The sequence below is a fragment of the Cervus canadensis genome, chromosome 3 (assembly GCF_019320065.1).
Source record: "Cervus canadensis isolate Bull #8, Minnesota chromosome 3, ASM1932006v1, whole genome shotgun sequence".
NCBI lineage: Eukaryota > Metazoa > Chordata > Mammalia > Artiodactyla > Cervidae > Cervus > Cervus canadensis.
Genome location: NC_057388.1, coordinates 89,026,663 through 89,054,070, shown reverse-complemented (window position 1 = coordinate 89,054,070; position 27,408 = coordinate 89,026,663). Strand labels below are relative to the sequence as shown.

Below are 27,408 nucleotides of genomic sequence, written 5' to 3'. Positions count from 1 at the left end.
TAAGTGGAGGTCCTTGGTCCAAAGTCCTTGGTCTGCCCTTTGCAAGAATCATGCTAGGTCAATTTAGTACAAATTCTCCTACCTTTGGTGGCTCCTTGTAGGAATTTTCTATCCCATCCACTGATACCATTCCCTTGGCTACAAATCCCTACTTGAATTTGCTGTATTTGGAGTTGAGCTTGATTTCTCTCCCCAGTTGCAATAGATTGGACACCTATTACAAGTAGTCGTGATTAAAGTCTTTCTTACCATTTTAACACTGTCAGAATAATTTTTGTAACACTTGTCATGACTTTCGGACAATAACCATAGATAGCCCATGGCCCAGCTGTCCTTCTGGTCTACTGCAGGAATCAGGCCTCATTCCAGCTCCTTCTCACCAGCCCCAGGCTGACACATGTGTAACAATACAGCTCATGTGGGGAATTCCCTGGTGGTCCTGTGGTTAGGACTCCACAGTCAGGATGCCATGCTCTCATTGCTGAGGGCCCAGATTCAATCCCCAGTCGGGGAACTAAGATCTACAAGCTATGCAGCAAAAAAAATATACAACTCAGGTAGACTCACCTGTAAATATGGATCTGGGGAATGGGGGCCAATTCTATTCCAACCAACATTCCCTAATTCATTCAGTCAACTGGATAATCAAAACATATGAATAAATTTAAGTGGTTTCTAAACATAAATATATTTTCAAAGACCTTCCTTATTTGTATTACAGACATTAACAAAATACATACACTCAAGGCATAAAATATCTGTCTGGTGCTCTTTTGCATAAAAAAAAAAATCATAGTGGATGCAGATCTCTGATGCTTCAGTGGTGCCATAAACAAATTCACTGGCCTGTTTTTGGACAAAGAATTATCTGAAATTTTACCTCTTGGGTTCCAAGAATGTTTTTGTTGTTAGTAGAGAGACTCTATTGTAAAAGCCTCCTCATCTAGACCTCTGGTGATTTTTCATGTTTTATTCATCTCTTTCATTTGGCTTCAAGTGAGGTAAGGACTTGATGAAATTCAAAATTTACTGAATTTTGTCTTAATATCAGGTCCAGAATTTTCATCTTGAATATCTTCCTTCATTGAGCTTGTTACTGAAGCATTTTGAAGGAAATGGCGAGTTAGCCATTCATTGGTTCTCATGGCTTTGCAGTGGAGGCAGGGCCTTTCCCTGATTTGGTAACCTCCCATATTCCTTTGCCTCTGAGCTATTTTTCTCTTCTTAATACTGGCTGGTGATGGGTGGTGTTCACTTTCACTCTCCTTCCATGAGGAGGCTCCGGAGTTAGATTCTTCACTGTCACACTCAGTAGTATCACTGTCATGTTGGGTCAGATTCACTTGATTGAATCCAGAATAGCGCCTCGCTCGTCTTTGTTCAAGACAGGCATTGACCAAAGCCACTTCTGAGTCAGTTACAGGGGTAAGTTGGCTCTGCTTTGGTTTTTTCATCATTTGCAAAGAATCCCAGGCACCCTCTTTGTCTCGCCGCTTATTGGAAATATCTTTGCTTTCTAACAACAATGAGAGAAATCAACAAGTTAGGCACATTTTTGGTTACCATAACCTCATCTTACCTAAAAAGGAAGCCTACGGTGTGGCTCACTCTTTGCTGCCATTTGCCAAGCCACCACTTTTCCCCACTCATTTGCAAGTGTTGGCAGCTGACTTCATTTTCCAGTGCCATACCAAAAGGATCAAAACCAAAAGGATCAAATAGATGCTTGACATACTACTTTTGAAGTTTCATGGACCCTTGAAATAATATCAACAGAAAGGTCTCCAAACTTTTCTGAGGAGGACCCTTTTAACCTTTTCCTTGATTTTTAAAAAAAAATATTTATTTTTATTTACTTATTTGGCTGCACAGGGTCTTAGTTGTGGCATGTGGGATCTAGTTCCCCAACCAGGGATCAAACCCAGGACCCCAGCAATGAAAGACCAGAGTCCTAGACACTGGACCACCAGGCAAGTCCCTGCCTTGATGTTTTAAAGATTTAAGTGTATGTATGAATGTGATTTGGGTAGCAGAAAATGAAAAAGGATTTTCTCTGTATACACTGGTGTAGTGGAGTTGGCTTATATCAGCCAGCTCACAAGAAATGATAAACTTTCCGGAACTTTGCAAGACGGCTGTTAAATGTAGCCATTAGCAAAAATTAAATTATACATGCTTACCACTAAATCAATTTGCTACAAATAAATGTAATAAATACTCAAAACTCATCACTTCCTTAATTATTTTACTACATTTCATTATGAGGTTTGCTCTTAAAGCTACTATTTATGTCTGTTCTTTCTGGATATTAAAAATACTATGTAATGATGTACTGTTATACATCTCTTCCTAATTCCCATGTTCAGTGACATTATGTTGGTAACCTGAAAGTAGTTTTGATGGGATAAAAATCAACAAGCACTAAGAATCAGGTCTTCATTTACGGTTCTGTAGATTGTCTGGACAGACTTCCCAGGTGGCAGTGGCGGTAAAGAACCCGCCTACCAATGCAGGCGATATAAGAGACCTAGGTTCCATCCCTGGATTGGGAAGATCCCTTGGAGGAGGAAATGGCAACCCACTCTGGTATTCTTGCCTAGAGAATTCAATAGATAGAGGAGCCTAGTGGGCTACAGTCCATGGGGTCATAAAGAGTCAGATATGACTGAAGCAACTTAGCACACAGCCCAAAGTAGTGGAGAACAAGTTACTGATGCAGATAACATTTAAAGGTATCATGCCTATAGCCGCTATAATGTGAATAGCACCCAAAAATGAGGAAATATTCTTCCAGAGTATTCTAAAACTATTATCCAGCTCAGCAAAGAAGTCATTCACATCATTAACAACCAAGTTAAGTTCCAACATACCTCTTTCTGTTTCTTTTGTCCTATTCCTTAACTTAAAGGAAAGTAACAGTCATATTGGAACTAAACCCATTTATCTATTGTAACTATAGGTTGGCTAAGGCTGAAAGTGACCAAAATCAAAGAAGTACTTTGTGAGAATCAGTGGTCTATATGGAATTTACCATAAAGAATATTATATATTTTATTATTGTAAATTATCTGATATACATACTTTATACTAGTAAAATTTTAAATGATATATACTACACACATTTTTGGAGAGCCGGTTGTTAAAGACTCATCAGCACACCACTGCTTGTACGTGCTTAGTCACTCCAGTCATGTCCAACTCTCTGCGACCCCATGGACCATGGCCTGCCAGGCTCTTCTGTCCATGGGCTTCTCCAGGCAAGAATTCTGGAGTGGGTTGCCATTTCCTTCTCCAGTGAGAAAATATGAAGTGAGTGAAGTGAAGTCACTCGGTCATGTCCAACTCTTCACAACCCCATGGACTGTAGCCTACCAGGCTCCTCTGTCCATGGGATTTTCCAGGAGTACTGGAATGGGCTGCCATTTCCTTCACCACCACTGCATATAAGTTATTCAAAAAGATGTCATGTATAGCTCATAGTCTTGCAGAAACACTAGCAATAATTATGTGTGAAAGGCAAGCTGTGTGATGGGAGAATGCTGAGAAATGAAAAGACAGCTTGAGCTCTACCTACCAGTAATGTAGAGCCTCTAGCAGCTCTGCTGAAGTAGCTAAGCTGTCCTTCTGCACCAAAGCAAAGTGCTCATCCATGGGCCACCAGAGGTATGGGGAGGCTCTATAATGCTCTTGACTGTTTATCTCTGTTGTCTGCTTTCCACACCCAACACATATATATATATATTTTTTTTGGTCATAGTCCAATATCAAATAAGTACTGGCTCTTACCTTTGCTTGGTGAAGTACTTGTCCCATTGTCTTCATCCTTTTTCTTCTCAGACATCTATTTAAGAAATACAGATTAGAAATACAGATTAGTAATAGTGATCTCAGTTGGTTGTTCTTCACTCATATTTACTTTGATAGTGTCTATTTTAAGCAGTCAGTGCGGTCCAATAAATACTTACTGAGTTCCTATTATAGTGATCCCACTTCTGCAGACCATTAAGAAGACCATGCTTTGACAAAAGGATCTACCAAAATGTTTTGAACAGCAAAATGGAAAAAAAGATTGAGAGAAAATAAGACTGACGACAACCTATAAGTTATAAAGTTTTCCTGAACTCACTGACATTATAGAGAAATACTGTTTAAATGTCATTTAAAAATGACTCAGACCGTAAAGAATCTGCCTGCAATGTGGGAGACTTGGGTTCAGTATCTGGATTGGGAAGATCCCCTGGAGAAGGGAATGGCTACCCACTCCAGTATTCTTGCCTAGAGAATTCCATGGACAGAGGAGCCTGGAAGGCTACAGTCTATGGGGTTGTAAACAGTCAGACACAACTGAGCAACTAACACAAAACATAATCTTAAAAAGATGATAGTACTAGGATTAGTTTTAAATTACTTTTAAAAGGACATCTTATCAGGCCACATTATGATAATTCTTTAAGATCTTTATATGAATTCATATACTTACTATCTCCTAAATCCTTCAGACACATTCCTCCAAAATGCGACCATAATATATTACTTGTGAACTTGGCAATCAGAAGAAATTGATTTCTTTGAATAATTCCAATTTCAAATATTCTGCCCCAATACTCCATAAATATATTTGTCCCATTTTTCAGATCAATATTCCACTTTTTGATTCTAAAAATTGTTTTGCAAAAAAATACACATACAAAGCAACTCTTTCAGAATATATCAAGTAGTTTAGAAATACTCATAACACTTGACACATAATAATTTTGGGAATCTATCACTGAGAAATAAACTAGAAAAGAAAGTTTTGTGTACAGACATATTCTCCCAATGTAATTAGGATAATATAAATACAAAATTCAAAAGTAGACAATAATCATGATATATCATATATAGTTATAAAAATTATTATAATAAGGCTATGTCATAACATGAGGAAATAAATGTTATAATATTAATTTAAAAATCAAGATGCAAATTTGTATATGCAGTATCATCACAACTTAGCTAAAAATATGAAAAGAAGAAATACTAAGGAATGTTAGCACAAGAGTTAGCAATGTTTCACAAGAGTTAGCAACAGTGGCTTTGAGGGTTGTAACTAATTTTTTTCCATCTAATCCTTCAAACTGTTTACAATTAGGGGGAAAATGAATTTATGTAGAAAGCCAAACTACCTTTGGATTGAAAAGTACCATACTTGGGTATTTATAACCGCAGTCTGAATGATCTTTGAGATCATTCTTTTCTTAATACTCCATCTTCACAAGGCTTAGCAAGTTTCTCTAATGAGGTACCTCTTTGTTTTTTGGGTTACTGAAATAATTTTCTGAGAATTTTGAATGGAATCCTCTTTAAGGATACCTTTTGAAGAATGTTTTTGGGTGGCCTTATTTTAAATGTAAAATGTTTAGAGATGATTATGAAGATATTAGAAGTTTATGAACTTTAAAAAGTTAGGTTTATATTCTTTTCATGGAAAGCTTCCATATTTGATTTGACGTCAAATCAAAATACAATCACAAAATCAAAAGAAAGATTTTACATTAAGCTAAGTGGAATCATATGAACTATGGTTACCAAAAGTATTTTATTAAGTGTCTCTGGGTGTGATTCAGTTGAGTGAAAACAGAAGAGCCTGCCCCAAAGGGGAGGGTAGGACGGTGAGGAGCTCTGGGCTATGGCTCTGCCTTTCTGCCACTGGGATTTTACCAAGCCACTTAACCCCTTCTAAGCTCCACTTCCACATATGCAAAAAGAGGAGCTTGGACTGGGACTGGTACTGTTTGGAAAAATACCAACTAACTGTCTGAATAAACACTAAACATATAAACTAAATATAGCATATATAGTCTATGAAAGCAAAAAATGTGTCTTAAAAATGGCAAATCCAGAGGAGATCAGTGTGCTTTATGTTGGAGGATAATTATCACCACATTTCCATCACTCTTTTACCATTACTTCAAGGTTTGTAAATAAAGGTTCATAATTGAGCAGAGAAAATTAAGTTCAAAGTGAAGGAAAAATTTCATCCTTTTTGACTAGCTCGCATGTGGTTCTCAGATTTCAAATCTGGGACCCTTTAGAAGAAGCAGTTGAATGGATTATAGCTGCCATAAGGGTATAAAGTGAAAGACAAAACCTCTCAGATAATTAAGGTTTTAATCAGCACTTCAGTTCAGTTCAGTTCAATCACTCAGTCGTATCCGACTCTTTGCGACCCCATGGACTTTAATCAGCACTGAATAGATATAATTCAACATTTCAACTATGCTATGAAACAAACAAATGATATGGCAGGAAACCTGGGTCTGTTCTGTCATAACCACTCATGACATTGGACAAGTCACTTAATCTCTTTGGGCTTTATCAATGGGAAAAAAAAAACAAAGGAAAGATACTGATATCTTCCTTGCCTAAAAAGAAGAGGCTAAACCATATGCTCTTTTGAGATCCTTGAAGCTCATTGCTCTATGACTCCGGAAAGCTGGTACAAGTATGGGAGCAGAGAAATAGCTTAGACCTCTCAAATGGTCTTCATGATGAAATTGTCAAGAATCATTTTCAATTTTTTATTAATTTTCTAAAGTAGCTTTTCTTGCCAGTCTAGACAAGTTCAATGTACTTAGCTAGGGAGTCTAGGACCTGTATAAGTTATCAGTATTCTAAATATTCTTTTTTTTTTTATTCTAAATATTCTTTTGGCAAAATATCTACCTTAAGCATATAGACTTTAGATATAAAATGAAAAATTATATCCTACCCAGACAGAAGCCCGAGAGAAGAACATCAGGGCCAGTATAATGATGAAATACCAAAGTAGGAAGTTCCCTATTGCCCCACAAGAGTCATCCTTCCGGCATTCATAATCTTGATTTGGAATGGTAAAACTTATAGGAATGGCAGGAGGATCCACCTCCCAAAATAAAGAAAAAAGATCTCCCATGATGACTTCTTGCTTTGAAAATAAAACATGCTCATAGGGATGAAGATGACTGGGAAGTACTTGAGGTGTATGACAACTTCCTTGGCAACCTATTATGACATATACACTTCATTAATTGTGACAGGAACTGACAAACGTTTCTTGGATTGCTAAATTTTTGGAAGATCTGTGTAAGTCACATCTATGAAAGTTTAAGGTAATTCCCCATACCTCAATATGGTGCATTCTGCCTTAATCTTTTTGTGTGTGTGTCTTGAAACTTGTATACATGGTATTTTCTCTACGTAAATCTAAGTCTCTAAGGTATCCATTCATTTTTCAGTCTCTTTGATATATATCATACCATTGTAATTTAACATAGATAGTTCTAATGTGTTGTAGACTGAACTGTGGTCCCCAAAAAGCCTATGTTGAAACTTCAAGCCCCGATTTGACTATAATTGTAGATAGAGCCTAAAAAGAGGTAATTAAGGTTAAATGAAGTCATAAGGATGGGGGCCCTAGTCCAATATCACTGGTGTTCTTATGAGAAAAGGAAGAGACATCAAGAATGTGCAAGCACAGGAGGAAAAAAAGACAAGACTATGTGAGAACACAGAAGAGGGCCATCTGCAAGCCAAAGGACACAGGTTCAGGAGAAATCAATCCTGCTAGCACCTTGATCTTAGATTTCCAACCCCTACAACTGTGAAAAAAATAAATTCCTGTTGTTTAAACTATGCAGTCTGTGGTGTTTTCCTATGGCAACTCTGGAAAACTAATACATAATGCCAACAATGTATCTAAATTAGGTAGTAGTAGTGTTCCTTTCTAAGTCTTGAATAAATGCACAGTAATTCACAGATTACATTGAGGGAAAACATAGATGTATCTGTTGTGAGTTACATAAAACATGTACAATTTCTTTCAGCATGTGTTGGGGAGGAAACTGGTATTCTAATTTTGTGTGTGTGTTAGTTGCTCAGTCATGTTCGACTCTTCGCAATCCCATGGAGCCCACCAGGCTCCTCTGTCCCTGGGATTCTCTGGGCAAGAATACTGGAGTGGGTTGCCATTTCCTTCTCCATTCTAATTTTGTACATTTGAACAATTTTCAAGTTAGTTCATCCCTAAATCTAAAACTAGAGCAAACCATGGTTGCTGCTAAGGCAATCTAAAAATTATAAAAATTCCACTTTAAAAAAATCGCTTAGATCTTTAAGAGCATAGCATACCTACAGATTTTCATTAACATGCAATACCACAAGGAAACTTCATTTTCTAATGTTGGACCTTAGAAGCATATTAGGAAAATTTCTGGCCATTGGGACGTGCTGTGACAATCCACTAGCTTATCAGGACACAGTGTGATGTTTCTATTAGAGGCACCCTTCTCTGCATCCCCACAAGTAAGTCTCCAGACCTTGTGCATCCTGGACCTTGACTGTTTCAGGCCCGCGTCATCTCCTCCAGGAAGCTCGCGGGGATCTCGGGCTGGGCCCGCCACGCTTCCTCGGGGCTCACTGCACTCCACCTCACCTACCTTTCTAGTGCACCTTCCCGCCTCCCCATCCCACCTCAATCCCCTCTCTGAGCTACTCCAGGCAGAAACCAGAGAAAGTTTTACTTTCACATCATCCCGCGAGCGGTTCAGCGGCACATTGTAGGTATCTATATTTGTTAAATAAAAGCAACATGAACTCCCTGATGAACCTTTTCCTCAGGATTAGAAGTTCTTCCCAAAGAATATGCAGGAAAAGTAAAGACTGTTTCTTTTTAAAACCTCAAAACCACTAACAACTTTAACAAAACACAATTTGGTTTTTCTTGTTACTGCTGCAACCTCATTACACGGATATTTAAAAATTTACATGGGGCCAGGACACTTAATTTTTTTTAACACAGAGGTGTGAAAAATGCTTTCTCATTGCTGACGGTGTCTGGACACATTACCAAGCACTCTGTATCCTACAATTACCCACACTGCTTAATAAAATCTGCTCAAAAATATGAGTCCATAAACGCCCTAAGGAAGCTAAAATGATATTAATATATAGAAAATCAGCTTGTTATAGTTATTACTTTTTACTGTGGGTTCAGAACCTGGTCTGAATTTTTGCTGCTCAGCTTTCTCCCCGCACCAGAGTGGGAGCCACAGATCCGGAGGCTGTTTCCTTGGTAACGCTCCTAGCCTCCTTCCCCCGCCCCGCCTCCTCTTCCCGCGAGAAGAGACAGTCCCGTCCTTCCGGTAACTGTAGACGCACGAGCTGGTCGATTTCGCTGTGGAGCTTGGTTTCGCGCATGTGCAGTGGAGAGTGGCGCGAACCCGCCGCTTCCGGCCGAAGAACACGGTGCGTTTTCGGGGTCATCTTTGTGCTTCCTGGACAAGGAGTCCGCGCGGGCCTTAGGAGTTTAGCGCCTGCGGACCTGGCGAGGGTTCAGCCAAAGGGGAATGTGGCCAGACCACCCACTGCCCGTAGTGGAAGGGAGGAAGGAAACCATAGGAGTTGCTAAAGTTTGTACTGGGACAGCCAGGGAGGGAAGCTTTCTGCACTGAGGAATATTGACTCCGGGTCAGGGTGGCGGGAAGGGCACTGGTCTGTACTTAATGGGATACGACTCCATAGAGCAGGAACAGGCCTTAACACTTGAATGCAAGAGATTGGGCCTAGCGAAACAGAGGAAGTATAGATCCCAGTGTGGACCAAAACTGCTCACTGTCCCCACTCACCCTTACTCCCTTCACACCGCGAATACTCGCCCTTCTAAAACTTAAATCCTTATACTTTTATTAGCAACACAAAACGGAGATGGCGTGGTTGCAGAGTTGGTAAAGATCGTAGGCAGTTAATGATTTCTGCACAAACATGTAGCAGGAGAATAATGACATATTTTATTTGGAATATTTTCTCACCAAACTTGGTATATTGGCTTTCTTATAGCCCTGGCCTGGTCCTTGTTACATATTCCAAAAACACAATATAACGTAATTGTACAACACTAACCCTTGAATTGCAAAGTAAGACAGTTTTCTTTATTGGAAATGTTAAAGTACTCTCTGAAGGGACCACCCAGTTCTCTGTTGATTACACTGTGGTGCCAGTGAAGCTGTCATTTAGGGTTCCTTTTTCATATACTAATATTAAAGGGTAAAAACAATTTGGAAAAACATTTGAAAGATGAGGAAAAGTATGTGCAGTTTTAAGTTACCCACTGAGCGACTGAACAACAATAATAGACAAGTTTGATTTCTTAAATGGAGCAGTAGTTCCTTTTGATTAATTCCTATGCTTTTTGATTTTGAACAGATGCAAGGGGAGCCAAACCCAAGTGCTTCTCTTATTGACAGAACCATCAAGATGAGAAGAGAAACAGAAGCTAGGAAGGTGGTTTTAGCCTGGGGACTCCTAAATGTGTCTATGGCTGGAATGATATATACTGAAATGTAAGTTAATTAGCCCAAAAAAATGCGAAAAAATTAAAAATTTAAGAGGCCAACAGTTGGTTCCACAGGTTTTGTGTTTTGATTTTCGGTGTGTGTGTGTCTTAATATTAAAAAACCTTTCTGATTTTTTTTCAGGACTGGAAAATTGATTAGTTCTTATTATAATGTGACATATTGGCCCCTCTGGTATATAGGTAAGTAATTTTCACTGTGATTTAGAGTTACTCCCAATGAAAAACTGCACTCAAGTTAAATTCAACTTAGTATTCATCCCTTCATTCAACACATATTTGAATGCCTGCTATGTTCCCAAAACTGGGAATACACCAGGAAATCTGTACCCTCATGGAAGGAATACTCTAGTAGAAGAGACAATCAAATTAATAAACAGTACAATTCCAGATAATCATGAGTTCTGTGAAGAAAAATAAACTTTGGAGCTGGTAATATTTGTTATTCTCCCAGAATTACCTTTCCTTACTTCTCTACCTTTTCACCTTTCAAGACCAACCAGATTTTTCTCCCATTGATACCTTCCTCAGTTTCCTCATTTCTTCCTCTCTCTGCTCTTCAGTAATCTTTGTGCCCATTAAAATAAATTCCAAAGTCTAATACACACATTAAAGTCTGATAGGGAAGTGATGGGGCAAGTGGAAGAGCAAGAGTTTTGAAATCTGTATACCTGAGTTAGAATCATGGCTTCAGCAACTAGCTGTGTGCTATTGCAAAAGTCACCTGACTTCTTTACAACTGTTGGCAGAGCTTTAAAATGAAGGTGAAAGTGTTTATTCTAAAAGGTTGTAAGGATTAATGATAATATTTTGAAACTCACTGGTAAATGCCCTACACATAATAGACATTCATTAAATGTCAACTGTTATGAGGAATAAGAATACAGTTTTTAATTTTGTTGATGTTAATTTGCTGAAGTATGCATGGTTTTGTTTCCCCCATTTAAATGTTCCACTCCACTTTTAAAAAATAAATTGTTCTCTTCCAGAGCTTGCCCTTGCATCTCTCTTCAGTCTAAATGCCTTATTTGATTTTTGGAGGTATTTCAAATACACTGTGGCACCAACAAGTCTGGTTGTTAGCCCTGGACAGCAAACACTTTTAGGGTTGAAAACAGCTGGTAAGTGTTTTATACCTTTTGCAAAGGTGAGGGGAAAGTTTGCCAGTAAATCTCTCAATTTAATTTTCTCATAAACTCAGCTAGAAGGGACTTCTACGCCACCTGGTTCAACTGTATTAAACAGTTTTACAATAAATTGTCTTAAGATCAGTGATTATCATTCCTATTTATATAAATTAAATAACATTCATAGCCTCATGGAAGTTTGTTCCATTGTTTAATTACAGTTACAATTAAATGACTAATTTTTGCTGCATTAAAGCCAGTTTCTTATTTTGAAGTCGATGGAAAATGGCACACAACCACAACCACTTGTGTCCTTTGATAATACTTTATGTAAATTAACAACCAAGTCACACTTGCTGTTTCCCTGACCAAAAAAGATTCAGTTCATTTGTTTTCATAGAAATTTTATTTACCATATGTGTGCTCAGTTGCTCAGTCGTGATGGATTCTTTGCAACTCTTTGAAACTCACTGGTCAAACTTTTGATCTATGGACTGTGGCCCTGGGGGCTCCTCTGTCCGTGGAGTGGGTTGCCTTTTCCTCCCCCAGGGGATCTTCCCTACCCAGGGGTCGAACTCTTTGTCTGTTGTGTCTCCTGCATTGGCAGGCAGTATACTTACATTCAATTATTTGTTTGTTCCTTCTAGTTGTACAGACTACTCCTCCACGTGATCTGGCAGCAGCCCAAATCCCCCCCTCTCCACCTTCTCCTTCAATTCAGGGTCAGAGTGTGTTAAGTTATAGCCCATCTCGCTCACCCAGTACCAGCCCCAAGTTCACCACCAGCTGTATCACTGGATACAGCCCTCAGCTGCAAGGTCTGTCATCAGGTGGCAGTGGATCTTACAGCCCCGGAGTGACCTACTCCCCCATCAGTGGTTATAACAAGGTAGGACTCTTATCTCCTACTATTTTACTTACTGTTTCTCTTACTACTACTACTACTATTCTGATGACTATTTTAGCAGTGGGAGGTTTGAATTGAAAATCACCTGGTGAGTCAAAACTCCTTTTTTTTTAATCAATGAAGAAACCCAGAACCAGTGGGTAACTGACTTGCCCAAATTTGCCTATTTAAGAGCCAAAAATAGGGCTTCCCTGGTGGCTCAGTGGTGAAGAATCCGCCAGCCAGTACAGGAGACATGGGTCTGATCCCTAGTCTGGGAAGATTGCCATACAGCTAAACCTGTGCCCTGCAGTTACTGAGCCTGCCCTCCAGACGTGGGAGCCACAACTGCTGTGCCCACGTGCAGAAACTGCTTAAGCCCCTGCGCCCAGAGCCCATGCTCTGCAGTAAGAGAAACAACCGCAATGAGAAACCCACACAGTAGAGGGAAGCCCCCACTCTCCACAGCTAGAGAAAAACCTGCACGCACAGCAGTGAAGACCCAGCACAGCCAAAAATTTAAAAAAAGAGCCAAGAATAGAATCCAGATTTCCGGACACCAGTTAGAAGTTCTTTATATCACATCTTAAAAGAATCCTCAAAAAAAAAAAAGATTTAGCTTTTGCAAAAGACAATGTACTGAGGGTCACCATCTAGGATTTTTCTGCAGACTCTTTATTTATTTATTTTGTTTAATTTTATTTTGGGGCATACAGCATGGCATGTGGGATGTTGGTTCCCTAATGTCTCTTGTTAAATGAGGAGTGTCTGGAAATGAAAACAAGACCTGTGTGCAAGTCTTTGTATGGACTTAAATTTTCAGCTTTTTGGGGTAAATGCGAGGCGAGGGAGCAGGATGTTTGCTATTGTGTGGTTTAGTTTTGTATGAAAGTGCCCAACTGTCTTCCAAAGTGACTACTGTTTTGCATTCTTACCAGCGATGAATCCAAGTTCCTGTTACTCTACATCCTTGCCAGCGTTTGATGATGTCAGTGCTCTGGATTTTGACCATTCTAGTTGGTGTGTTACTTTTTGAAAGTTCAAAAACCAAGACAAAGAAATAGCAATTAAAGAGAAATAAAATCAAGTTCTTTTATTTTGTGCAGCTGGCAAGCTATAGTCCCTCTCCGCCTTCTCCGTATCCTACCACTGTTGGTCCAGTGGAGAGCAGTGGATTGAGATCTCGCTACCGTTCCTCACCCACCGTCTACAACTCCCCTACTGACAAAGAAGATTACATGACGGACCTGCGAACCTTGGATACTTTTCTTAGAAGTGAAGAAGAAAAACAGCATAGAGTTAAGCTGGGTATGTATATATTTTATTTTGAGCTAATATACATATTTGGGGTGTCGTGTTATCTTTCATCTATTATTTTTCTTTGATCCCATGCATAATCGTTTTAAGTCTTTTTACTAATACACCTTGTGTAGCTTAGCAGAGGAATTTGTTTTTGTACTTTGTGCTGTTAGCATCAAGTTCACCTAAATTTAAGATGTAAAATAGAGCTGAGCTAACAGAAATCTTAAACCTTTGATTTACGGTTAAAAGCTTTTTCATACAGCGTAATTTATAATTTGTTTAGAAGTTGAGGTTATAAATTGTTTTTGAAGCGGTGTGTGGAAGGGCGTGGTGAAGTGAGGGTTGTCTCCTGGGGTAGTTCTTGCGAAGGTCGATGTGGGAGGGAGAATGGAGGGAGCGTGGATTTGCACCAGACGTGCTGCTCTTCTTCAGAACATTTTTTAACTTGTCTCTCGTTTACCTTGGGAAACCATGTTAGCAAATCTTAATCTCTTTGGGGTGGATTTGATTATTACAAAGTCAATTATTTGAAACCAAATTAGGTTATCAAGCCGAGAGATGATTTTTCCCCCTCAAGAACTTTCACAGAAAGTGCCTTTGGTGCTAAAGCACAGCCACAATGAGGAAGCCGGTTATTGGACCATGGCTCTTTGTGTCACTCGAACTCTCTCTATTGATTTTTAATTTAATTTTGCCTGAAAGTGCCACAGATGTCAAAGAAACAAATCAATATTACCTTGTTATTTGTCGATACATGCTTTTTCTTCTTTTTAAATTTGGAATTATTTCAAGGAAACTGAAAATTATAGAGTAAAATACAAAGAACCCTGTGTACCCTCTACATTGCCTTTGTCACAGCCAGATATTTTCTGGCTTCCATTTTTATTTCTTCTTTGACCTATACAAGTTATTTAGAAATACTGTTTGGAAGTATTATTGGTGATTGGTGTTGCTTTGAATTTCCAAATATGGGAAATGAAAGGCTTCATTATCTATTTTTTTCCCTCCCCTAAGTTAATTGTACGGTGACTAGAGATTTTGATCTGTACCCTATTACTTTTTTTTTATAGTTTTTGAAACTTGTACTTAGGCCTGCTATTTATGACCACTTTTTGTGAGTGGATCTTAGTGTGTTGAAAAGAATGCATAGTCTATAAATATTGGGCTTCATGTTTGTTCATTGAGTCAAGCTTCATAATGATATTCTTAAATTCTTTATTAGCTTTTTTCTGCTTAATTTGTTACTAAGAAAGTGTGCTAAATGCACCCACTGATTGTGTCCCAATGAATATCTCCCTGTAACTGTCAAATTTGCTAAATATTTATGAGATTATGTTATGTGCATATAAATTCAGAATATACTTCTAGTCAGTTTTATCTTTATCTCTTAGGCTTTTTACCTTTGAGTCTGTTGTGTCTGACATTAACAGCTATACTAATTTTCTTTTGGGTATTATTTGCCTGTGTATCTATGTCCATCTGTATACTTTTAAGCCTTCTGTGCCCATAGGTTTTAGGTTATTAAGTATTTTGTATGAATTAATCTGTATTAATATTTTGTGGAAAACTACTTTGAAACTATAAATATCCTTTTCCTTATCAAATATTCACTGAATAGCTTTAACACCCTTTCAAGATTCTTTTCAAAGTTAATTATTACTGGCTGTCATGGTATTTCTCTAATTTTTTCATTCCTTTATTTATCCCTTTTATGTTTTTTATAAACTTTTTGTGTGCGTGTGGTTAAATTTACGTAACAGTTACCATTTTAAACATTTTAAGTGTATCATTTAGTATTATGTACATTCAGTTTGTTGTGCAACCACTTCTTAAATATATGTATTTGTTAGTATTCTGTAAGGTAGAGCTTCTTTCCCTCCAGTTAGGTTATTTATTTTGATGCTTAGATTGTCTCAGATTTGGCTAGTGTGATTGTCTAGCTTCTGTGTTCTTCTGGTATCATTCTTTGAACACTCCTCCCCCCTCCCCCAACCCTACCCCCAGCCCACCTCCCATAAGCTATTCCAGGCTCTTCTTTCTCTAGTAACTAGCTCTGGAGTTAGTCTGTTTTTCCAGGGGTCATGTTTGCTTTTAGTGGAGAAAGATATTTCGTAATTAATGTCTGTGCACTGGATATGTCATGGTTAATCTTAAGTCCACTGAGCAGACAGCTAGGAAACAGATATGGAAACACACACATACACACACTTGTATATTTCTCCATCCATCCATGAAAGTGAAAGTGAAGTCTCTCAGTTGTGTCCAATTCCTTGTGACCCTACAGACTGTAGCCACCAGGCTCCTCCGTCCATGGGATTTTCCAGGCAAGAATATTGGAGTGGGTTGACATTTCCTTCTCCAGGAGATCTTCCCCACCCAGGGATCGAACCCAGCTCTCCCACATTGCAAGCAGACTCTTTATTGTCTGAGCCGTCAGGGAATCCATCTATATGTATTAAAAACCATGAGTTCTGTGGTACCTCCAATTCCAGTCCCACTATACAGGGTTTGTCTTAGCCTCCTCTGTTTACATATTTATAACTCATTATTGGAGAATAATGAGAAAATGGGCACTCACATATACTCTCTGTTTGTTGTTCAGTCACTAAGTCATGTCCGACTCTTTGTGACCCCATGGACTGTGACCCCATGGACAGAGGAGCACACCAGTCTCCTCTGTCTTCCACTGTCTCTTAGAGCTTGCTCAAATTCATGTCCATTGAGTCAGTGATGCTGTCTAATCATCTCATCCTCTGTCGTAACCTTCTCCTTTTGCCTTCTGTCTTTCCCAGCATCAGTCTTTTCCATTGAGATAATTCTTTGCATCAGTTGGCCAAGGTATTAAAGCCTCAGCTTCAGCATCAGTCCTTCCACTGAGTATTCAGGGTTGATTTCCTTCAGGATTGACTGGTTTGACTTCCTTGCAGTCTAGGGGCCTCTCCGGAGTCCTGTCCAAGACCACAGTCCAAAAGCATCTATTCTTCGGCGCTCAGCCTGCTTTATCATCGAACTCTCACATCCATACCTGGAAAAACCACAGCTTTGACTTATACACACCTTTGTTGTCAAAGTGATATCTCTGCCTTTTAATACACTGTCTAGGTTTGTCATAGCTTTCCTTGCAAGGAGCATCTTTTAATTTCATGGCTGCAGCCACTGTCTGCAGTGATTTTAGAGCCCGAGAAAGTAAAGTCTGTCACTGCTTCCACTTTCTCCCCTTCTGTTTGCCATGAAGTGATGGAACCAGATGCCATGATCTTCGTTTTTTGAATGTTGAGTTTTCAGCCAACATTTTCACTCTCGTCTTTCACCCTCATCAAGAGATTCTTTAGTTCCTCTTTGTTTTCTGCCATTAGAGTGGTGTCATCTGCATTTATGAGGTTGTTGATATTTCTCCTGGCAATCTTGATTGCAGCTTCTGCTTCATCCAGCCCATCATTTCACATGATGTACTCTGCATAGAAGTTAAATAAGCAGGGTGACAATATACAGCCTTGCCATATTCCTTTTGCAATTTGGAACCAATCCGTTGTTCCATATCGGGTTCTAACTGTTGCTTCTTGACCTGTACACAGGTTTCTCAGAAGGTAGTTCACATGCATCTCCTAAGAACAGGGACATTTTCCTTTCTGACTACCATATGATTTTCATATTTAAGTTACTACTATTCTTCATATTTACATTTCCTCCAGTGGATCCAATAATGACCTTGGTAGCTCTTTTCTTTTATTGGTGGAAGATCCAGTCAGGGACCATATATTTCGTTTAATTGTCATGCTTCCTTAGTCTTTTTTCATCTGGACCATTTATGAGTGTTTGTTCTCTTTTTTGTCTTTTATGACATTTATATTTTGAAGATACAAGGCCGGTTTGGTAGATTTGTATTTGTGTGATCGTTTTCTCATTGTTAGATTAATTTTAAATATTTTTTGGCAAGAATAAAACTTAGCTGGTGGTTCCTTTCAGTGCATCACATCAGAGGATAGATGATATCAATTGTCCCGCTATTGACAAAGTTAAATTGGATCTCCTGGTCATAGTGATGACACAGTTTGTTCATAGTACCTTTTCCCTTCTGTAATTTATAAACAATCTATAGTATGATGCTTTTGAGACTTATGACTATCCTGTTCCCTTAAGCAGTCTTTCACTCCAGCAGTTTTAGCATCCATTGATGATCCAGTGAGTTACTACAGTAGTAGTTGCAAAATGGAGACTTTCTAGTACTTCCATTTCTTCAGTGTACGTTTAGTAGTTTGGCATTCTGCTATAAAGAAGAGCATTCTGTTCTCCTCACCCCACAGTTTGTTTTATCCAGTTTGGACCGATGGTTCTATCTTTTTAATTTAAACTTTAAACTGCTGTTTAACTCTGAGTTTTTTAATCTTTTTTTTTTTTTTTTTCTGGTTTCAACATTTTATTTGCTTCTCTTTGGTATATGCCTGATTTATTTTAGAGTATCTTGCTTTGTTCTTATGTTTTCCATTCTTTTTCTTAGTCACTTTAAGCATACTTTAAAATTCCTGTCCAATAGCTCCATTATCTAAAGTTTAGATATGTATTCTTGGAGATTACATACTAACATTTTTTTCTTGTTGACGCATTTGCTTGGAGACATGTTTCTTTGTGTTATACGCATTTTTCATTTTTGGTAAGCTCATCTTCGGTAGAGTTTCATCTGTGCTTTTTCTGTCCTTGGCAGGCTGGGTGGAAGCCTTTTGTTTCCTCCTAGCAGTTTCATATTTGCCTCTATCGGTGATTGAGGAATATCATTGATCCTGAATTAATTTAAGTAATTTCTGGGCTTGAAAGTTCTTGGACCTTACAGGGAGTGTAAATGGGCACTGTAAACACACATGAAGGCGGATCTGTAATTTTTAAATCTCTGGGGATTTCTTTTTAAAAACAACCTAAGAGAGACAGGCTTCCTTGTTACCTCCTGGTGTCAGTGAACAGATATTCTCTTCCTTATCCACTGAGAATGCGGCCCCTTGAGGTCCTCGGCTGTGTGCGAGGTGCAGGGCATAGAGGTAGGAAGGAGGTCTCAGTCTAGCCCAATACCTCTCCTGGACCTGTATGCACATTTCCAGTTCCCAGGCACTGAAATCCACTCTGATAGGTGTCCCAAAGCCTACAAAATTCTCCAGAGCAACCGCAGCATCACTTCACACACAGGCCACTGGCCACTCTGGTTTTCAATTCCCTCTTCATTTTTAGCGGCTATTCCGTTACATATTTGCAAGCTCCATTATTCATTTAAATTATATATTTTATTATTCTTATGTCTTCGGGGTTGTCCAGCTATGGATTTTGTGCTATTTTGGTGGTGATGGTCATTACAGAGAGGCCCTATTTGTGTCACTTCTTGCTATATATTTTCCTTGTACTTTAGCTCATGTACAACAGATATAAAAATGTATTTCTGTCATCTGCATAGAACTTTTGTCATCTAAAGCCAGTCTTCTTCAAAATTTTCTTTAAGTTCAGGTTTGCCCTCAGAAAGCATGATTATCATTTTTAAAGTTAACAGTCAAAAATAATTAGTCAAAATAGGGTAAGCTGTTTGCTCTTATCATGACCCCATGTCTCTTCCTTTTTAATTCCCTATTTATTTAGCCGTTGTACTTGTTTAAAACTTTTCTTGACATTAATTCATTCCTTTAAGTCATTGTTGCCAGAAGTTCTGCTTGGAAATATCTCACCAAGTGTGATATTTCTTTATTATGCATAGTTACTATTTTTATGCCAGTGTGGAGCATACTTTCACCAGTGCTACCAGCACAAGACTGGCTCACCTCCAAGGTTTCGATGCTGTGACTTGAAATACTGCCACATGGCCCTTTCATGATTTCTCATCCTCTATGCCTCTAAACCTCAAAAGAAAACCAGTTTTATTATTTTACAATCATGCCTTTCAAAAATACTGCTAAGATTAAAAAAAGTAGTCTCTATTTGTGATTTTTCTGTGAGGGTATGAAGTATCAATTGATATTTTGACATCAGTTAGACTTCGAAAAAAATAAATTCTTCCTAAGTATCAGTGGACGTGAGTTTGACCGAGCTCCGGGAGATGGTAAGGGACAGGAAACCCGGGGTGCTGCAGTCCATGGGGTCACAAAGAGTCCGACACGACTGAGTCAGACACTGAGTCAGACACGACTGAGTGACTGAACAACAACAACAAAGTATCATATAGTTGTCCTTGAAAATTTGCTTTTTATTAAGGAATTGTGCTAGATGCTGGGCTTCCCAGGTGGCGCAGTGGTAAAGAACCTGCCTGCTAATGCAGAAGACATGGGTTCAATCCCTGGGTTGGGAAGATTCCCCTGGAGTAGGAAATGGCAACCCACTCTAGTACTCTTGCCTGGAAAATTCCATGGACAGAGGAGCCTGGTGGGCTATAGTCCATGGGCTTGTAAAGAGTCAGACACAATTGAGCACACATGTGCTAGATACTAGGGAGAAAATTACTCCCTGCCCTCAAGGAGCTCAAATTTTGTTTGGGAAAGGAGACAAACCTTAAAGTGTGGTAAGTACTGTGGTAACGTCCCCTGTAGTATTAAGTCCCTAAATGTGACTGTTTACGTTTCCTAAAAGTAAAATGATAAACTTAAAAGTGTAATCAGCAGATGGTCTCTTTTGATACAACACAAGCATTACTACAGACTATAAATAGACCACAGTGTAATGCTGGGAAGAGTGAGTTTAGCTGCTAGCCAAAAGACTAGTATATTAATAGGAGGCTGTAGTTAGCCCATTCAGAAAGAGCTTCTAAAAATTCAAGCAAGAACTTAGCCTATTTATTTCCTGATGAAATTTGTCTTTTGTTTCTCTCTGAATCATTGGAAAGTCTTAGAGAATGAAACAAGCTTAATTTTACAACAAAAATAAGCAGACACTTTCAACCACTTAGAAATCTTATGGCTGTTAAAGTGATACTGTTCAGAAAAAGTTCTTTTTAATGTTTAGCACCAGCACTCCATTTCTCTAAAGAAAAGATAATGTTTGGAGGAGAGAAGGCTTTGTCTTGGGTTGCCATTGCATAGGTTCCTAGCTACCCAGAGCTCATATACCAGCCCCTGATATCAAAATTACTACAACACACTGTGATACTCCTTACATTCATCATTGTAGGAAGCCCAGATTCTACTTCGCCTTCCACCAGTCCTACTTTCTGGAACTACAGTCGTTCTATGGGGGATTATGCACAAACTTTGAAGAAGTTTCAGTATCAGCTTGCCTGTAGATCTCAGGCGCCATGTGCTAACAAAGATGAAGCCGATCTCAGCTCTAAACAAGCTGCAGAGGAGGTAAATGGAAAATGAAAATGACTTGATGTTTGTAATTTACAGGTTGTTCGAAAGTCTTCTTTTCTACTTCTGGAAATTGTTTTCTGTGACATCCACTTTTACTGGCTAGAAATGTAAATTTGGCACATATTATACACTAGAAAGGGGCCTTCCTGGTGGCTCAGATGGTAAAGAGTCTGCCTGCAGTGTGGGAGACCTGGGTTCAATCCCTGGATCACAGGATCCTCTGGAGAAGGAAATGGCAAACCACTACAGTCCATGGGGACTCAAAGAGTCGGACACAACTGAGCGACTTCACTGTTACTTTCTCAAACACTAGAAAGACCCCTAGGTAACTTGTGTACTGAAAATTGAATTATATTCTACATTTTACTCTTTATGACACAGAGTTAACATTAGTGTCCTACCTAAAACATTTTCTGGCACTCATTCATAAAAAGATATCTCAGGTATTTATTTGTACTTAACATATACAAGATTCTTGCTCTTAAAATACATTTGGATTAGAACATTTGACTAGAATATACATTTGATATAGAACATTTTGTAGTTTCATCAATTTAGTAGCAAACAAGGGTTTGAATTTTCTTCTTAAAAGGAAAGAATGTTCTTTAAACATACAGATGTAAGGAATTTTAAATGTATGTGCATGAGTAGCAACTACTACATGTTAATCAGGTCATGAAGTTTTTTGATCATGAAGTTTTTTGCAAAGTATTCTAAATATTTCTGAGGGTGGGGAAAGGAATGACTGATAACCTGGCAAGACTTTTTCTCAGTGAGTGTTCATTCTAAACATTTTTTTTAATAGGTTTGGGCAAGAGTAACTATGAATAGACAACTTCTTGATCATATGGATTCATGGACAGCTAAGTTCAGAAATGTGAGTTTTGGTATTACTCTGTGGACGATATTAGTGCCTCTTCATATACAAAGTCAGTTATTAGAATATCAATTGGAGATGTTAATTATTAGACTATCAGAATTAAATATTACTAAAAGTGCACTATGGGTGACACACATAAGGATAAACATGGCGTTTACCATATGGTATCTGCATTCTTGGGACTTTTTCCCCTTCAGTACTTAGCAAATCACTGTATCTTGAGAGGGTAAAGGAAGAGTGTATTTAGTTGTTAAGATCTTCCCTTTCCCAACGTCTCAATTTTGCTTTTCAGAGAGCTTTCCTATCAGAGCCTGTTGTGTGTCTAGACATGTGAGGGAAGCAAAAATGAGGTCATTATTCTCTGAAAACTTCAGTGTTAAAGAACATAACATATACTTGAAGCTACTTCAGAGTGTATCCTTTTCTTCAATTTTTCATGAGAAGAGCCTTCTAATCTTTGGTCTGGAGGTTGGCAAAAGCCAGCTCTCCCACATACAGAGTGAGTGAGTTCCCTGATTTCAACCCTTCCTCATTCTATTGCTCTCTGTAGTACCCACATGTCCCCGGTCTAGGGGGTAAATTGGCCCCTCCTTCACTGCAGGAAGCTCCACTTAGACTCTGTAGAAGCTTCTTCCACTGTTTCATCCTCCACCATTTACTCACTGACTCCCCATCTTCTGGAAATATTATATATTGAAGTCATTTGTACTCGTTTTTTGTTCTTTGGCTGTAATTTACATAGGGTATCAAGAGCGGGAATGGTAAAAATAGTAGGCTACTTTATTGAACCAGAAGCCTGGTTGGCTTTTTTGATTAAAAATTCCAGAGCCAGCCCTAGAACTACTCAGTAAGGCCTTCTAGGAGTGAGGCCTCGATCTCTATCCTGCACCTCAGACAATTTTGTTGCAGCCTAATTGTGGCTGGCAAGTAGGATACGTTTAGTAAATGTTGGAAGAATGAACAAGCAAAATGATGTCTAGAACTGTAGTTCCTTTTATTTCCATTACAAGCTTATCTAAAAATGCTATTATATTTAAAATACAAAGTCTTGGTCAGGAGTATTATCTTGGAAGAAATGCAAACACAATCCTTTATCTGAATTCCTTAGGCTACAATGTTCTGAAATTTAGGGGTTTTTTTGTAGTTTCTTTTGAAAAGCAGTGTATACATATACCTTATATTTTATAGTAAACTAGCAGGGTCTTTTTAGTACTCAGTGATCAACCACTTTATTGTTTCTGCAGCAAAACATATGAGCAATCATGCTGAGTAAGATAAAGTCTAAAAATAGTTCCACAGGAATTCAATTCAGGTCTTGCCAATATATCAAATTTTCTTGCTAACTAAATTATAAAAACACATCATTTTCAGAGGTTTTTTAATTCAAAAATTTTATTAAGAATTGTATAACTTGTATTTGATCTGAAACTTTTTTTCATCCTTCTGCTTTATGGTTAAACAGAAATGTGGAAGCAGAAAGGGTAGTTGAAGTTGGTGTTGAACACACACCCAAAACCCATAACACACAAACCAGCTTGGGTGTGTATTCTTTGGACAGTCTTTTCACATACCAGGATGAGTTTGAGATCAGCCGTGCAAAATGGCGTTTGAAATTCCTAGTCCTAAACTGAATAGTATAATATTCACAAACTAGTTTTAAGTGTAATAATATCAGTTTTCCACATGGTTAAGGAATTGAGGGAGCCTGCTGAGAGGTAATCAGTTATGCTAGTTTTAAAAACTATTATACTAATCACAAACCAGTAAAAAATGCTACATGCATAAATATGTAACTAATTACCCTAAAAGTATAAACTAAAGATGATCCTTTTAGCTAAGTATTAATATAAAATCATAGAAGAATTTAAGAAAAACTTCACAGGTAACTGTAAATTTTATATCTTCTTCAAAAAACAGGCAAACAGGCATATCTAATTTAAGAATATAACTTCATTAACTTACATTCTGTTGGCATATTTACTTAACTCTGTAGACTTCGAGTGCTGTTACTTCCATTCTGTTTCACTATGTACTCTATTAATATTCAAGTACAAGACAGTAAAAAAAAACTTTCATGAAAATAATCTTTTGAGAAATGCTTTAATATTATGTGTGTAAAATCATTCATCTCATTTCTCCCTAGTGGATCAATGAGACAATATTAGTGCCGCTTGTACAAGAGATTGAGTCTGTCAGCACGCAGATGAGGCGAATGGGTTGTCCAGAGCTGCAAATAGGAGGTATGTGAGAACAGAGCCCAGCATTTGAGTTCCTTCAGTGAATCTGCCAAGTGGAAAATTTCTTCTTGTAATGGGTTATTTAACAGCATCCTTTGTTACCTTTCTTTTTTTTTTTTAAACATTTTCCTGATGGCCAATAATACTGAACATCTATCCATGTGCTGGGCCATTTGTATATTTTCTTAGGAAAAACACCTTTTCACATCTTTTACCCATTTTTTTTCCCCTTTACCCATTTTTAAATTGAGTTGTCTTTATTATTGAGTTGTAGGTGTTCTTTGTATATTCAAGATACAAGTCGCTTATTAGATATTAATTACAAAATTGTACAAAGAATAAAAAATGTATAACAATGCTAATTTAAAATCCCCCATTTTCAGTTTATCTGCTAAAAATAAAACTGTTAAGGTTTAGTGTAATATAATTTGCCTAAAGTATATATACTGTAACTTACTTAGTGCTAAGTCGTTAAGTTTCAAAAATATAAGGAGTATTTTAGTCAACCAGATCTTTCTAGAGAACGGATTTCTCTTTGAAGTATGTAAAAGCTTTGAATTGCATATTAACACTTTCCACTTACTTTGGGTATCTTTTCATCAGTCTTTATTCTCTGGGTTAAGTATAGAATTGTACATTGCTAAAGTACTGGCATCATCGACTCAGCGGACTTGAGTTTTAGCAAACTCTGGGAGATAGTGAAGGACAGGAAAGCTTGATGACATGGTGCAGTCAAGGGGTCACAGAGTCAGACACAACTGAGCGACTGAACAACAAAACACCTATTTACTGAGTACCCAGATTTTTTTGTTTAGTTACTTATTTGGCTGTGCTGGGTCTTACTTAGTTGCAGCATGTGTGATCTAGTTCCCTGACCGGGGATCAAACCTGGGCCCCCTGCATTGCGGAAGTCCCCACATGTTTTATATATAATGTACACAACATTCACATTAACCTTGAAAGCTAGCTTTTAGTGCCTATTTTATGGAACAGGCTGCTGAGACTCAGAGAGGTAAAGTAACTAGCCCAGTGTCACAGAGCATTGATTTGAGACCAAAGCTCTCTGACTCCAAAGTTAGAAGGGTTACTTTCTAGGTCTTTGTAGTATTATTTGAACTTACAGTTATCTTTTTTGGGATTTTTTTTATAAGCTATAAAAGTAAGTATCTTTCACATTTTACCAGTGTGATATGCTTTTTGGAAAAGAACAGCATTGTTTTATCACTGCAAAAACAACATGTGTATGTTCACTGTAGAAAATTTGGAAAGTGGGCTTTCCGGGTGGTAAAGAATCCACCTGCCAGTGTAGGTTCAATCCCTGGTTTGGGAACATCCCCTGGAGAAGGAAATGGCAACCCACTCCGGTATTCTTGCCTGGGAAATCCCATGGACAGAGGAGTCTGGTGGGCTACAGTCCATGGGGTCACAAAAGAGTTGGACACGACTTAGCAACTAAACAACAACATAGAAATACACAAAGAATATTACCTGTGATTGTACTTCAGGAGATAACCACAATCAGTCAGTTGTTTTCTTGTTTTGTTTTTTACTTTAATCATGAAAACTGTTCAGTTTTAGTTTTCGTAGAAAGATCTTTCAAGAGGGAGGGGACATATGTATACCTATGGCTGATTTCATGTTTTTATTTGGCAGAAAGCAACAAAATTCTGTAAAGCAATTGTCCGTAAATTAAAAAAAAAAAAAAAACATGGAAAATCAGTGAGTTTTAGTCACAGTCGTGTATTCTTTTTTGGAGAAAGATACTATGATACTGTATGTATCAGTTGTATGTTATATCATAATTTAAGAACATTACAATGTGAAAAGTATGTATTTGGGAGTTGAGCAAATAATACATATGTGTATATATTTTTAATTGAATTGAAGTCATACCTCCTTTTTTCCCTCCACTTTTTCTTTTTGTTAAGTATTTATTCTCCAGTACTATTTTTTTTTCCAGTACTGTTTTTATGGCTAGTTTATATTTCTTTTTTTTTAATGTAATATATTGTATTTAACTGATCTTTTGTCATTTAAAGATTTTTCCCCTTAATGTTACTAATAGTGCTGTGAGTAAATGTCCTTTTACCTAAATATTTGTGTACATTTATAATTACTTCTTTAGGATAATTTCTGAGAGGTGAAGTTGTAAGTTCAATAGGTATAAATATATTAAGCCTTTGTACATAATCCTTCAAAAAGCTTAAACCAATTTATATTCTAGCAATAATGTCACCTATAAGAAAGCCTCTTTTCTCAACATTGTATAGTAAGGTTGGACATTTTGAAACTTTCTGTTGGTTTATTAATTTCTTTGGATAGTAGTCTTTCATGAAATGAGAGAAATCACTGTCATAAAGTGTTCACTTGTCAGTGGCATAATAGACATCTTTTAACTCAATCTGATTTTGAAAGCTATTGTGTATCTTTTTATTAATATATATACCCTGCAAGAATCTCCTGTGTATTAGTTGTTTATATAGCTGCCACCTTGCCAGAAATGGTCAAGTAAATTGTAGGTAAAGTAGATGATGCAGGTTGTTAAGATAAACTGTCATTGCTTTTATTTATTCCTTCAACGTCTATTCAGGGAAGAGCATTTGAAGTTTTTTTGAAGGTCCACATGAAGAATAACCTGTGTGTCCTGTGTGTTTTAATTTTAACAGAGGCTAGTATTACTAGCTTGAAACAGGCTGCTTTAGTCAAAGCTCCACTCATTCCAACTCTGAATACAATCGTGCAATATCTAGACCTCACTCCAAATCAGGAATACTTGTTTGAAAGGATCAAAGGTAATTATTGATTTGAAGAGGGAAAAAAATGAGAACTGTTTCACTACTTTGAAATTTTATAAATAAAGGTAACATGGGAAAGAAATTTTTTTTCATTATTAAGTATCACTAAGTATGATCTTACTTTATAAATACACATTATGGCTTCATTAAGACTAATACTTGGACAACTTTGGGGTTTTATATTTCATATGCTTAAAAATGGTCAAAATAATGTAGTTATCCTTGAATACAGTAATAATTTTGTCCTATATAGGGAAACTTAAATATGAACTAAATGGGCTTACATGAATATTTCATTCATTTTCTATTCTTAAACCACCAAGAATGGATGCCACAATGACATTCTTTTATTTGCTGATCTTATTTCTTTCAGTTTTTGTAAGTCATGTGTAATATGTTGCTTCTTTATATTTCTGTTATAGTCTGATTGTTTGAGGAAAATAATCCTGGTTATTTTCCTGGGTTGGGAAGATCCCCTGGAGAAGAGAATGGCAAC

The 27,408-nt window shown here is 37.7% G+C and overlaps 2 protein-coding genes across 4 annotated transcripts in view; one reads left to right on the top strand and one right to left on the bottom strand.

Moving 5' to 3' along the window:
- Nucleotides 1–672: 672 nt before the first annotated feature.
- On the bottom strand, nt 673–6,979 carry SSMEM1 (serine rich single-pass membrane protein 1). Its single transcript, XM_043462408.1, has 3 exons — nt 6,752–6,979; nt 3,787–3,841; nt 673–1,516 (listed from the first exon to the last, which is right to left on the bottom strand). The coding sequence occupies exons 1-3, from the start codon at nt 6,932–6,934 to the stop codon at nt 1,020–1,022; spliced, it is 735 nt and encodes a 244-aa protein (XP_043318343.1). The 5' UTR covers nt 6,935–6,979; the 3' UTR covers nt 673–1,019.
- A 2,199-nt stretch (nt 6,980–9,178) lies between these two features.
- The window catches only part of TMEM209 (transmembrane protein 209), a 28,857-nt gene continuing 10,627 nt past the window's right edge, over nt 9,179–27,408 (top strand). For 2 of the 3 annotated variants that reach the window (XM_043463716.1, XM_043463714.1), the window contains exons 1-10: nt 9,284–9,428; nt 10,222–10,358; nt 10,494–10,552; nt 11,359–11,490; nt 12,144–12,385; nt 13,489–13,690; nt 20,819–20,994; nt 21,806–21,877; nt 24,024–24,120; nt 26,784–26,909. In XM_043463716.1, the coding sequence (XP_043319651.1) occupies nt 9,366–9,428; nt 10,222–10,358; nt 10,494–10,552; nt 11,359–11,490; nt 12,144–12,385; nt 13,489–13,690; nt 20,819–20,994; nt 21,806–21,877; nt 24,024–24,120; nt 26,784–26,909 (1,306 nt within the window). In that variant the 5' untranslated portion in view covers nt 9,284–9,365. The other variant, XM_043463715.1, reaches the window with a different exon arrangement.